The sequence below is a fragment of the Sardina pilchardus genome, chromosome 5 (assembly GCF_963854185.1).
Source record: "Sardina pilchardus chromosome 5, fSarPil1.1, whole genome shotgun sequence".
Taxonomy (NCBI): Eukaryota; Metazoa; Chordata; class Actinopteri; order Clupeiformes; family Clupeidae; genus Sardina; species Sardina pilchardus.
In genome coordinates this window covers 14111119-14124615 of record NC_084998.1, presented here as the reverse complement: position 1 = coordinate 14124615, position 13497 = coordinate 14111119, and the positions used below count along the sequence as shown (strand labels likewise).

Genomic DNA, 13497 nt, shown 5'->3' with positions numbered 1-13497 from the left:
TTCATTCCTCTTGTCCCCCTTACTCCTCTCTCTCTCACCAGACAACTGGAACAAAACCTCTCATCCTTTCACCAAGAAGGACTACGGCAAGTGGGAGCTTTACCTCCCGCCGAGGCGAGACAAGACCCCAGCCATCGCGCACGAGTCCAAACTCAAGGTGCCAGCACTTTTCACTCTCTCTAGAGAGAGACTCGGCTTCATCACCCTCCGACGACGGCCGTAAGACGTCTCGTATATGCCGTGCAATCGATGGTGGCATAAGGGACTATGTGAAATGAGTTTATTGCACCTTACTGCGTAAGCCCTACATTTCTCGCCCCCCGGTCCACAGCGTTGGGTGTGAGCAGACTTGAGACCCTGTGGGGATGGGGTGGGATTGGGCTGGGGTTTGGGGGTGGGGGGGTTGTTATGGATGTCTTGGGGAAGAGAGGTGAGCCGCTGTCTTCTCCTTGGCTGACAGTGTAGCTGCAGGAGAGATTAGCCTCTGCTGCACGGAGGGGGAAACAGCGGGAGACAAAAGTGAGACGATCTGCTGCCTTAAAAGTTCGAAAATGCCGAATGAAGAGTGTGCGGACTGTCTGACTCATCGAGGGCAAATGAGTTCAGATGGGAGTGTCATTATTATGCTTTATATCCAGATGGCTGGTGTGGTGACCGTGGGTTGAATCAGACTCTGATTTAGCATGGACTGCATGCAGAGAATTGGGAACACGACAGGCAATTATAACTGGTATTGGTATAGATGGATTAAATAAATCAATGATATATATTTATGATCCGTGTTGATGACTACATCTGTGTACACTGTACATGAAATGTAGCTGTGGGAATCGTTATGAATAGTGTTTGTGGAACCTTGCTAAACATGATGGCTATGTGAATCAATACCTTGCCACATTACAGTCCGAGTTTGTTTGCCGGATCTCTCAGTTCTGACCTTGTCACGAGCATGATGAAGACCTCGGCTTCAGCAGGTGCATGTTAATATGGGCTAGCCGCAGTCATATTCACAGCCCAGAAGGACACGATAATGCAAGGTGTGTGTGTTGGTGTGTGTGTATGTTTGTGTGTGTTTGTGTGTGGCTGTGTGTCTGTGTGTCAGGGGGGAGAAACGGGGGGTAGTAGTGGACAGGCCTTTCTCCCTGAGGGTGTTTGGCAGAGCACTGGGCCTTCGTGGAGACCAGAGCCACTTGACTTGGCACTTTTGGGTTAATCACCAGCCGACGACACGGACGCAGCAGATGGGCCACCCGGCACACGGTCGCGGCATGCCAACGCTGACCACGGGCACTCTGTCCAGCCCAGCTGCCCCGCACTGTGGTGACTCAGGGGGCCGCCGTGGAGAATGCCACGCTGTCGCATCGCCCGTGGAAACCGGTCCATATCGCGGACTCTCTAATCATGTAGATGAAGCCTCAAGACGATTGGCCTTCAGCTGCCCGTCCTGCGCTGAAATGTCATTGAAACGCGACTAAAACATTTCAGTTGGATTTAGAGTCCATTTTCCGGCCATTCCAATTTTTTTTGTCTGTGATAGATCCATTTTGTCCGCTATGGCACGCTTGCAAATTGTAAGCCATGAGTTTTTAGGCAGTGAAGTGGTAATAGATATAGCCTCATACCCCCGACATTTCACAGGCTCTAAAAACCCTCCACTGCGCTGAGCTCCGGAAGGGAAGAATTTGTAAAATGTGTCCCATTCTTTTTAAAAAGAAGAAAAGTGATCAGGCAAAGCACATTATTTTAATGTGATTAAAAGGAAACCACAAGGCATTGCAGAATAGTGCAATCCCTCAACTAAACATAGCAATCAAAAAAATAATGAGGTGATCCCCAAAAGTAAAAAAAAAAAAAAAACGTCAGAAATCTACATACTCCTATTTTTTTTAATTTTTAATGTGTATTAGCCCCTTTAACATGGATAATGGCTAGCAGTCTTTTGTGATGGTTGTGGACCATTATCTTCTCAGATGGTAGAGGTGCCCATTCATCTAATCAAAAAGCCTGGCTCAAAGTGAAATGAAGAGGCTCCACAATATTGAGATCAGGAAACTGTGCCTGTGATGTCCATTCAAGAGCCTTAATTTTTTGCTGTATATCCACTAGGAGTCGACTTGGCCTTGTGCTTTGGATCGTTGTGATGTTGAAAAGTCTAAATGCACAGCTTTTGGGCTGATGAGCGCAAATGCTGCATTCATTTTGACTGAATTCCCTGTGCCTTGGTGGCTCACATGCCCCTATGGGATTCACCTCCATGCTTCACTGTATGGGCTGGTTGAACTTGTTGACTCCTCTCCAAAACGTTTATGGTTGTGACCAAAAAGTTCTTGGTCTCGTCGTCACTCCAAATGACTTTGTTCCAGAAGTTCCGAGGCATGTCTAGGGTGCTGTTTGGCATATTGTTAAGCTCGCTGTTTAGTGGCATTAGCGCGGTAATGGCTTTTTCTGGCAACCCAACCGTGCAGCCCATTTTTGCTCAAGTGCCTCCTTACTGTGGATCTTCAAGCAGTCGCGCCACTTTCTCACTGTGAAGCCTGTATTTCAGCTGAAGTATAGCTTGAGGGCTTTTCTTTGCATCCCGACCGATTTTCCTCGCAGTTGAGGCCGAAATCTTTGTTGGTCAGCTGGAGCATGGCTTGGAATCTTTAGGTCGTGCATTGACCCGCATGCTTTATTCCCACCATGGGTGGGTGGACACATTAGCAACACTCACAGTCAGCCTAAATAAAAGAGTTAAGATGGCATATATATCAGCTGTTTAGAGTGTAAGTCTGAGGATTTGACTTCCATGATCCTTTGCTAAAAGTGTTGAAATAATCAAATGTAGTTGTCGGAGTGTGTATTTGACAGAATTGGCTGCATTGAAATACAGATAGAATGTTGGATTGTGTCTTGGTGGTGGGTAGATGGTTGATAAGTGGAGTATGGACAGGGTAACCATGGAGAAATCCACTGAAACTCTTAAGAGACTTACTTGACTCTTCACAAAATGTCACTGTGCTCTCAATGTGAAAATGATTGCTTTCAAGTATCATTGATGAGCACACCTGTTATGTCACACAGTTTGGGCTTTTTTGGCCAATTGTGTTGCACATCTGTCTTCCCTGCTGATGGTAGTTTAATGTACTGCTGTCTGCTACTGTCTGCTCTTCAACTGTGAGAGATGCAAGATGTCTGCAAAATGCTCCATAGTTTTATGTATAGTGAACGGATAGATGCAGTACTCAAACTAGAAAAGCACTCAGAGAGCGTAGACCTCCGCCTGTATTGTTCTTCCTAAGTTGTCATACTGTACATTTTAATTTAAATTATTCAGATCGCCAGCACGTGGCCATACCATACCATTACACCACTAAGGGAACAACATAAACTGCTCTGGAATCCCGACGGTGTTACGGATCACTCCCAAAATGTCATTGTTTCTTCCTTGGGTCATTTCTGACACTCCCTGGAAATTTCATCGAAATCCATCCCTGACTTTTTGAGTTATCTTGCTAACAAATAGACAGACAGAGACAGACAGACAGACAGACAAACAAGCAAACAAACAAACAGACAAACAAGCGCTGGTCCCCGATGAAAACATAACCTCCTTGGCGGAGGTAATAAATCATTTGTTTTAGCTTTTATATTGTTTGAATAAATCTGATTTAGGGTAATTATTTATTTCCTCAAATATTTTGAGTAAGAGTGACTGGTCGAATTGACAGTGAATACAGTATGCGATAATAAATGACTTCATCTGACTACTATCCCTAAATAGAAGAAAGGTTTTCTGCATCATCAGTCATATTTTCCACAAGTACACTTGAATGCACATTGCTCTACACAGTTGTGGGAGTACATAGATATAGTCATCAAGGTGTTTCTGCCTACAGACCTTTTAAGCTGGCATATCTAGTATTTATGTCATGTTATAGAAGCATACTAGCAAAAGACTGCATCTGAAAGAGGCATAGCTGTATAATGTATCGCTGGCTGTATTAATGCATCTCATAACAGAGCACATATGCATCACACACACACACACACACACACAAACACACACATACAGTATATACATACACACACACATTACACATCCGCACACACTCATACACACGCGCAGACACACGCAGACACATATGTATGTATACATCAATTTTATGCATGTAGGCCTACGTATGCATTTCCTTTCGTTTTTCTTTTTTTTCCCTTTTTGGGCATCAAACTGCTTTGAAGGCCACATTTGAACTGCAGGGTGCATTAGAATGTCTCAGAATCACTCTGAGCAGTCAAGCAGTGAGAATGTGTCAGGTCGCTTCTGCTGAGCACAAGGCGTTACAAAAGTGCTGTCAGGTAGCGGGTGGGGGGGTGGGGGGGGAGTCTTTGATGGAAGTAAAATCTAATTAGAGTTTTTGATGCTGTGCTGACATTGAAAAATGCCCAGCTTATTTCTTGTGCTCAACAGAAATTGGATCACGTATTCAGTCTAAATGAAAGTCATGGTAATTTGCTAACTGTTGAACTCTAGTCGCTTTTAGCATGCAATGTAGACCTGCATATTCTGTGATGATGCAACCAGATGATAATCCAAATGTGCACATACAGATGGGCCATTTTTCCCCCCAAAAGGCGAACATAACGGTGAAAACATGCTGATGAATCTAAAGACCCCGGAAAAAAGAAATTCCACCAGCAGTTGAATTTTTCATCTGGTGATGTCAGGAAGTTACATGAAAATAATTGAATTGATATGAACGGCAATCATAGGTAGATAATCACTAAGATAGTCAGTTTTGTCCGTAGCGTTACATGGGCAAAATGAAATGTGACTTTTTGAATTGAGAAATCTGGTGCTAAATTAAGTTTAGCCGCCATACTTATGGATTTACTTCCAGTGTCATGTAATGATGATTCACAGCCATCAGATTTTCTTCTGAAAAAAAAGTCCAAAGATTCAGCAAAACAGCCTGTATTCGCTGTTATTGGGTCACAAAAGTGGTTTGCTTTCAACAACAAGGCCAAGATGCCCCAACCCTAAGTTTATGTCTGCACATGTGTGTGAAAAATATACAACAATATCATGTCTTTACTGACCATATGTTTGCTGTTATTTGCGCCTGTTTTGGAGATGGCCATGATTCACTCGGATGGTTCCTCCACCCGTGGTCATCTCATTTAATTTCCTGCGCCTGACATCCATCTGTACGAGACATGACGATTGTTCCTTTCTTCCTCCACGCGCCCACGCTTTTGCCGCACATCCATAGGAGGTAGACGGCCGCTCATCGGCTGTCATTGATGTGCGGCCATCTTTTACGGCCTCCCTCGAGAGGCCCAGAGCAGCAATTAAGCCATTCTCTCAGCGTGCCATGCCTCCCTACACTAATCGGACATGGCCAGACATTGACCACCTCTGCATGCATCAAACAGTTGTCCAGATGAAACATGACATGTCCCTCACCTGCTGCCCATCAGTTTACCATGCTGACACGGGTCATATTTTTGTGTTGTGAAGGCCTGCAAGCCAAAGCTGTGTACTCTCGCAGAGTGGAGTTGTCGTGTCGTTAATTGGGCAACTAAAAGCAATAGGTGTGATTTGGGCTGTACATTTCGGTGGATTCAGGGGCACCCATAACCATTACTAAAAAAAAAAGATTGTTGGAGTCTTATATTAAACATTATTGTACAACTGATTATAATTGTTCTGACTTTTGCTCATTTTACTCTCCTTTGTGTTCAGCTTGTTATATTAACCAAAGAGGGAGAAGACGTATGCCGAATATCCCCCTGGGCCAAGTATGTCACTAAAAGGCTGGATTCCAACACGTATGACTGGATTTACTGGGATCCCATGCACCCTTACTTGGTAAGTATCAGTGGGGGGGGGGGCTATGGCATCATGCTTATTATGGATTCATTAATATCTCTGACAGTAAAAGGCAAATGAGTGATCATTTCATTATGGTAAGTGAAGGTAATGCAAATCAAAGGCTCCTGTTGTGATGGGCTTGCAGGCTACTGGTGGTGAAAAAAAGGAGGAACATATCATGCAGTGGCGGTTACATGTCAACTCATTGAGATATCATAGAGAGGAAATCTGTTGATTGAGCTAGAGAGAGAGAGAGAGAGAGAAAGAGAAAAAGAAAGTGATATTATTATTTTAATTTATGAATTTCTCTTTATTTATCTACATGCTTTTACAACACAAAACTCTTTTCATGTTAATGATGCACGAATGTCACAAATGTTTGTGATTATTATTATTATTGGAATTGTGTTTCTGTTGCTCTATCTTAACTTAAAATTTGTACACATTTGTATCCTTTTTAAATGTGTGTATGCACATGAGCTTGGGCAAGAATATCACTTCAACATTCATGCTAATGAAGCTTCATTAAACTGCATTGTATTGTACAGAATTATTTGTGAGGGAAAGAGACGTGACTGTGCTTTCCTTATATGGCTTCTGTCCAGCACCAGCATGCCCGACCCAAAAGGCCTCGCAGTCTCCGCATCTATGAGGCTCACGTGGGCATCGCCTCGTCCGAGCAGAAGATCGCCACCTACAAAAACTTCACCCTCAACGTGCTTCCCCGCATCAAGGATTTGGGTGAGTTCTGGCGAGACCGTCGACCACACGACCTTAATTAAACTCCGAGATATACAGCCCGCCTGTGTGATGATCACCTGTTAGACGTGTGTGTGTGTGTGTGTGTGTGTGTGTGTGTGTGTGTGTGTGTGTGTGCGTGTGCGTGTGCGTGTGCGTGTGCGTGTGCGTGTGCGTGTGCGCGTGCGCGTGCGCGTGCGCGTGCGCGTGTGCGCGTGTGCGCGTGTGCGCGCGTGTGCGTGTGTGTGCGTGCCATGCTCGGTGCCAGGTGTCCCAGCTGGCTCATGTACATGATGGCTCGGCCATCGCAGGGCAGCTCCCCAACACAGTAACAGGATTTTATACCTGTTACTCGACATGTGTGTGTGCCACTTGGCCCTCAAAGCCCACTGGTTTCCCTCAACACCTGTGCATTTGGATGTGTTTCTCTCTCTCTCTCTCTCTCTCGCTCGCTCTCTCTCTCTCTCTCTCTCTCTCTCTATGTGAGAAAGAGAGAGAGAGAGAGAGAAGAGAGAAAAGATTGAGGGAGTCCATTGTTGTATTTGAGAGGAGAGACAAAAAGCAAGACTGTATTTATGAGCATGTGTACACAATGTCTCTCCCTCTCTCTTTTTCTCTTTCTTTCTTTCTTTCTCTCTCTCTCTCTCTCTCTCCCTCTCCCTCTAAATCCCCTTTCAGTGAATATTTCCCAATTAACACATGCACGTCACATTAATTGTTGTTAATGGTCAGCCACGAGGAGACCCGATGTCCCATGAGCGAATAGCTCAGAGCAGAGAGGTCACAGGGTCATTGTGTGTCTCTGTTCTCCTGGTGTCCTTGCTAGCCTGGCTGGATGAAGCACTCTGTGGACTGCCTTGTATATCCTGTGTTTTCCCCCCAATTCAGAATGCATGAGTCCTGCTGTGTTGTTTTGTCTGACTATATTAGTGCAAGAAGTGGCAGTGTATGAACTATGGCACTGGTGTTTAGCAGCAGAGTTGTTTCGTTTCAGAAGCAAGAATGTGTTGCAGAATATGACATTTGATGAAGCACTGTTTATTGATTGTGACATCTCATTTCAGTCTTTTAAATGATTTAAATCAAACTGTTTAACATGCATATTCATATACTACTATATTAACCGACATGTATCCTAATGGTTATATAGCATTAGCGTATGCTTAATTGCGCTATAGATCGCTTAATGTATAATGTGTAATAATGTATAATGCAAGTACAATCAATATATAAACAGTGCGGAACTGGCCTGCATTTCCACAATCTCTCTCTTAAACTAGAAGACAGTGCCCTCTGAGTTTGGCAGGCCAGCATTGTAGATCACAGAAAAGGGTAAAGCAGGCAGGCAGTTGCAGTAAGTGGGTCATTGTTGGCCTCGGTGGTCATCCCCTGTGAGTCTCTGTGATATGCTTAAGGCTGTTCCTGCAGATGCTGTTGTCTTATTCTGCGGTTCAAACAGTTCTTATTCTCGTAGACAGACCTGGCCATAACTGGATTGGTCACAAGGCTGAGCCCTTCAGGCCAACTCCTGTGGAGAGGCTAGGAAGACAGGCTCTGAATACCCCTCTGTCTCTCTCTCCCTCTCTCTCTGATCTCCAGATATATAAGATGGATAGATCTTCTATCTATCTATCCATTCATCTTTCCGTCTATACATATGTAACATATTGCTACACTTACATTAAACTTCAATTGAAATCATGTGAAGAACACGTTACTTCTCTAACATCCGTTAACGGTCTTGATGAGATTGAGTGTTTTGTTTATAATACTTGCAAATCACTCACCTGGATGCAGTCACCCTACACGACAGCATTTCAAACAGCAGTGTCATGTCTCTAATCCTATGCTTGTATCCTCGCAAGGCTACAACTGCATTCAGCTTATGGCCGTTATGGAGCATGCATATTATGCAAGCTTTGGGTACCAAGTCACCAACTTCTTCGCCGCCTCCAGGTAATATATTCCAACACCTCATAATTGTGCCTATTATGCAAACAAAACAATTGAAACGACCTTGTGTTTCTTTTTATCAACTCCGTCTGAGTCTGCCGTGAATAATGGCCACAGTAATGCTTGTTTGTTTATTTTGTGTTTGTTTTACAAGTCCCTGTGGTGCCCTTGCACTTCACAGCTTTGCTGATTCCTCCTTCCTCCTGTTTTAAAATGTGTCTCTGGGGAGTATTTCGGAATTAAATCCCTTGAACCCTTAATCATGAGAATGACATTCTGAACATTATGGCAAATGCCACATGCTGGCATGACATTTGATGAAAAAACAGTGTCATGTTGCCATTATTGGTTACATAACGCATGAAACAGCTAGCTGCTAGCTTACTCACTGCTGGCATGCGGCATTGGCTTTCTTACTTATGTCTTTTATTTCAGGAAATGAGGTTGGCCATGGCCACAGACTCCTTGTTTCACACTGCATTATCCTCCTGTACAAGAATCATTTAATTTCATTTGATTTGATTTGATTTCATTTAATGAGGCCATATCTAGGAATAATCTGCCCTTGAACAAGACCCTGAACTCCCAAAGGCCTGAAGTAAGGGATTACACTGGCTAGCTAGCTCCCAGCAGCCTATAGTGGAGCTGTACTTGAGCGAGGCTCTATGTGGTCCACAGTAACATTCCCTCCTTCACAAGGCCGAGAGTTATTGTAGCCCCCACGTCACCACCACTAACACATCAGGACAAATGCATTTCTTGTACCTTGAGTCCCAGGGGCTCCGAGTAGAGGAGCACACTAGGTACAGTAGCTCCCAGTAGCCTACAGTGGCAGGCGTATAAAAAGATTATACTGGACAGCTCTCAATGGCCTGAAGTAGCACACTACACCGGATAGCTGTTCCCAGCTGTGGCACTGAAGCCGGCTGCTCATTCAAACCTCCCTTGATACTTTAGCTTTTAAAACTATCAAGGGCACGGATCCTTCCTGCTGTATCTGCCTCTATTAATCCTGAAATAGAGTACGACAGCAGTGTGGAAGAACGGCAGTAAACACAAAAGACTATATATCTCAAATGAACTCCCATGAAATAATATTGCCTATTTGGTTGGAAGAGTAAACATAGTTTGAGGGTTTTTTTCTCTCTTTTTTTTTATCAGCTCTCTGGTAGCCCATTGGTCTGTCCCGGCCAGCCCTCTCCGCCGGAGAAAGGCTAGATAAAGTGCAATGTATGCAGAGTAATTTCATCCATGATTGATCACTCAAAGACATTTAAAACCCAATCCTCTCTGGTTCGCGGGGGAAGCAGTAGGGGGATATTACCAGTGTATATTTTCTCTCTCTCTATCTCTCTTTCTCTCTCTCTCTCTCTCTTTCTGTCTTTATCCCTCTCTGTCTGTCCCGCTCTCTCCCTCTCTCTCTCTCTCTCTCTTTCTCTCTCCCTTCCTCTCTCCCTTCATCCCTCTCTTTCTCTGTGTCCCCCTTTCCCTCTCTCCCTCTCTCCCTCTCTTTCCCTCTCTCTCCCTATCCCATTTCTCTCTCTTTCTCTCTTCCTCCCCCTCTCCGTGTTAAGAGAAAGGCATGTAATGAAAGCCGCAGGGGAGATGAAGGGCAGGAGGTAAAACAGGGGAGGTTTGATCATGCTGATTCTACCTTTTCTCCCCAAGTCTCCAATCCAGTTTTTTCTACCGTGTGCGAGATTGAATATGTTTCCCAAAATGCCTGTTGAATTTCGATTTGATTTTTTTAAAAGTCTTGGTTAATACAGTTGAATCCATATTCTGAGGCATTTATTTATTTTGTTTTGCACAAGAGATCACTAAATATGTGGTGCTGTAGTACAGATGCCAGTGAAAGTATTTTTTTTATTTATGTCTGTAAAAGATTTAATCACTTGTTTTATTATTTGATCAATCAGATTTCTCCATCTGTGCCTTATCTTCTACTCCCAGTATTCAGCACATACACCTAGCCTCTTATCGTAATGCCAATATTACTGAGAAATGATTTACTATGTGATTTCACACCTAGTGGAAAATACCCACTTTAATCCCAGCTCTTGAAACATTGTAGCTACATCATAGGTCCAGTATAACACTGATTATTAAACATAACAGCAGTGTATATATTATGAACCCAAGCCTGTAATTATTATTCTGATCAGTGTTCTACGCTATATGTTACTTTACTATTGGCATACTTATTGTGAGCCAAGCAATGTAAAGTCAGGTGTTACATTCTGTGCAGTATCCACCCATCCATTGTGATACAGCTCTTCCTCTGTGTGTGTGTGTGTTTGTGTGTGTGTGTGTGTGTGTGTGTGTGTGTGTGTGTGTGTGTGTGTGTGTGTGTGTGTGTGTGTGTGTGTGTGTGTGTGTGTGTGTGTGTGTGTGTGTGTGTGTGTGTGTGTGTGTGTGTGTGTGTGTGTGTGTGTGTGTGTGTGTGTGTGTGTGTGTCTCTGTGTGTGTGTTTTTTTCCCCCCCTTCAGTCGCTTTGGGACTCCCGAGGACCTGAAGAGACTGGTGGACACTGCCCACTCACTGGGCATCGCCGTGGTTCTGGACGTGGTCCACAGTCACGCCTCCAGCAACACCGCCGACGGCCTCAACCAGTTCGACGGCACCGACTCGTGCTTCTTCCACGCCGGGACCCGGGGCAAGCACTCGCACTGGGGCAGCCGCCTCTTCAACTACTCCAGGTGAGAGAGACCACCGGACACATGCGCTAACGCTTCCTCTGGCTTCATCTATTACCTGCAACACATTATGCTTATGGTAACAATGCCATTATGCTTAGTTGCAACAACGTTTTCCCCGTCATGTCTTGTAATGGCTTCCTACTTGGGTTCTTTAATGTAATTTTACCAACTATTAGCCCTGGGTTATAGATTGATTGTGGAATATTTCTTCAGCTATGAGGTTAATGCACAGGTGTTAATATGGTTTTGTTTATTTTAACTTGCATAAAACACTGTCCTGTGGCTTATACACGATGTGGTTAATACACAGGAAATTACTGTAGTCCTTCTAGGGAGTTAGCCGATTTCACAGGTTCTAACTCAACCCTCTCAATCGTAAGAAAACAGCTGAAGATCCCACCTGATATACTTTTATCAAATAGGACTAACAACTGGTCTCGCCTCTTCCTGTATGTCTGGTAGCATCTGTTGTTTGGTAAAACCCTCTCAGATGGTTTCCGTGGATGGAAAAAGGTCTTTTTTCAAAGTCTGAAGAAATAAACCAACCTGTTTCTCTTCATTGGAAGCTTAAAATCGCTCACATCAAGTTGTCATCTAGAACAATAGAGCAATCCTAACACATTGCTTCGTCGTGTACTCCGAGGCTAAATTAAATCTGCCAGTGCCACCACTTCATGGCATAGCATCTTAATCTAGACACGTTTCCTCTATACTCCTGATGTGTTGGAATGCGTTGCCAGGTTCACGTTCTGCAGAATCCCCCTCTCCCGTCTTCAGAGGGCAGCTGAAGATCTGACTCTTTTGTGATCATCTTTGCACCTGACACCCTTTTATCCCCCTGCTCTAAAAAATGAGTCCTTCTCCCACAGTTTCACTACCTTTTCAACTTCATAGCCTCCTGGGTCTGCCGTCTGGTGAAAGTGAGGTGTGATTTTATGGCACTTTTCTTTTTATGTTTCTTTCTATGAACTTCCCATTCCTTGAGTTCTATCTCAGTTTTACGGTGACCTTGGATGAAAAAAATACCCACTGCCAAATTCATGAAATGTAAATGAAGTTCATGAACTGCAGCACACATCTATGGTGTAATGTCACCAGAATGCCTTTCTATAGTTACTGAAGTTTCCAGAAGAACAGAAGTTCACCTTAACTGGAACTATTCTCGGAGAGTATTTTATGGTGTTGTTTCAAAATCAATTTGCCCTCGACTACACGGCTAATAGATCACACCGCCATTAGAGTGTTTGTACCTCTAGCCCAGCTTCTCCTTAATGAGACCATTAACGACGGGGAAGACAATAAAGAAGTGTAACAACCCCGTAGGAGAACTGGCATTGGGGGATATGCCTCACCAACAACAATCCACGTTGAGTCTTTTTATCCGACAGTCCGTGGGTGGCCACTGTTTTTTTGCCGTATCGTCGTGATGAGTCTCACGTATGAACTTGAAAAGAGAGAGCGGAGGATCAGGGGACGCTTCGCGCTCGCGCCCGTCTCTGCCGTGCTGTTGGTGTGCGTGTCGTCGGGCCTCGCGGTGTGGCGTGCGGCATCTTGAAGTGAGCGACTCCCTTTGTGATTGCTCAGGTGTCACTCAATCCCTCTCTCCCCTCCCTCTCTCTTCCCCTCCCTCCCTCCCTCCCTCCCTCTCTCTTTCCCTCGCTCCATCCCCTTCTCCACTAATGGGCCCGTGTATTGTTATTGTTATCATCAGCAGTATCGCAGCTGCCACGTTCTCCCTCTGTGTGTCTCCGTCTCTCTTTCAAATCACCTGATTATTCCTCGGGGTTTGCCACAGAGGCAGTCTTATTCATTAGTGCTGGGATGAGCGTCTGCAGGGACCGGCACCCCTGTGTCATCAGCTCTGTAGCGTCTGGAGCTGTGGACCCAGGTGATGGACAGTTTAATGGCAAACACTCCTGCCATCCCTGAGCCATGTGTGATGCTCCTCAATTCTGATTTAAAGGCCTGCATTAGTGTCTGTCACGGAGATTGTGACCGGTTCTAATAGAAAAAAGAAAATCATTCATTAGTTCACAACACCTACTATGGTACCCTGTTACATTGGTTGACTGTGAGTTGACAGTTATTATTATTGTATTGAATGCTTTGGCAATACTGCACAATTTTACATTCATGCCAATAACACTTATTGAATTGAATTGAATTGAATTGATTTGAATAGTTTTCAGGAAGAATCAGCATTTGTAACTTCAATCAGCAACTTCTGAATCTCATGATCATTACTGATGCTGA

At 44.3% G+C, this 13497-nt stretch overlaps 1 protein-coding gene across 1 annotated transcript in view; it reads left to right on the top strand.

Annotated features, from left to right (window-relative positions):
* gbe1a (glucan (1,4-alpha-), branching enzyme 1a) overlaps positions 1 to 13497 on the top strand; it is a 47451-nt gene that overhangs the window by 12139 nt on the left and 21815 nt on the right. The window contains exons 3-7 of the mRNA XM_062536580.1: positions 42 to 157; positions 5726 to 5851; positions 6460 to 6595; positions 8458 to 8548; positions 11035 to 11244. Coding sequence (XP_062392564.1) covers positions 42 to 157; positions 5726 to 5851; positions 6460 to 6595; positions 8458 to 8548; positions 11035 to 11244 — 679 coding nt within the window. The remainder of the gene's footprint in view (positions 1 to 41; positions 158 to 5725; positions 5852 to 6459; positions 6596 to 8457; positions 8549 to 11034; positions 11245 to 13497) is intronic.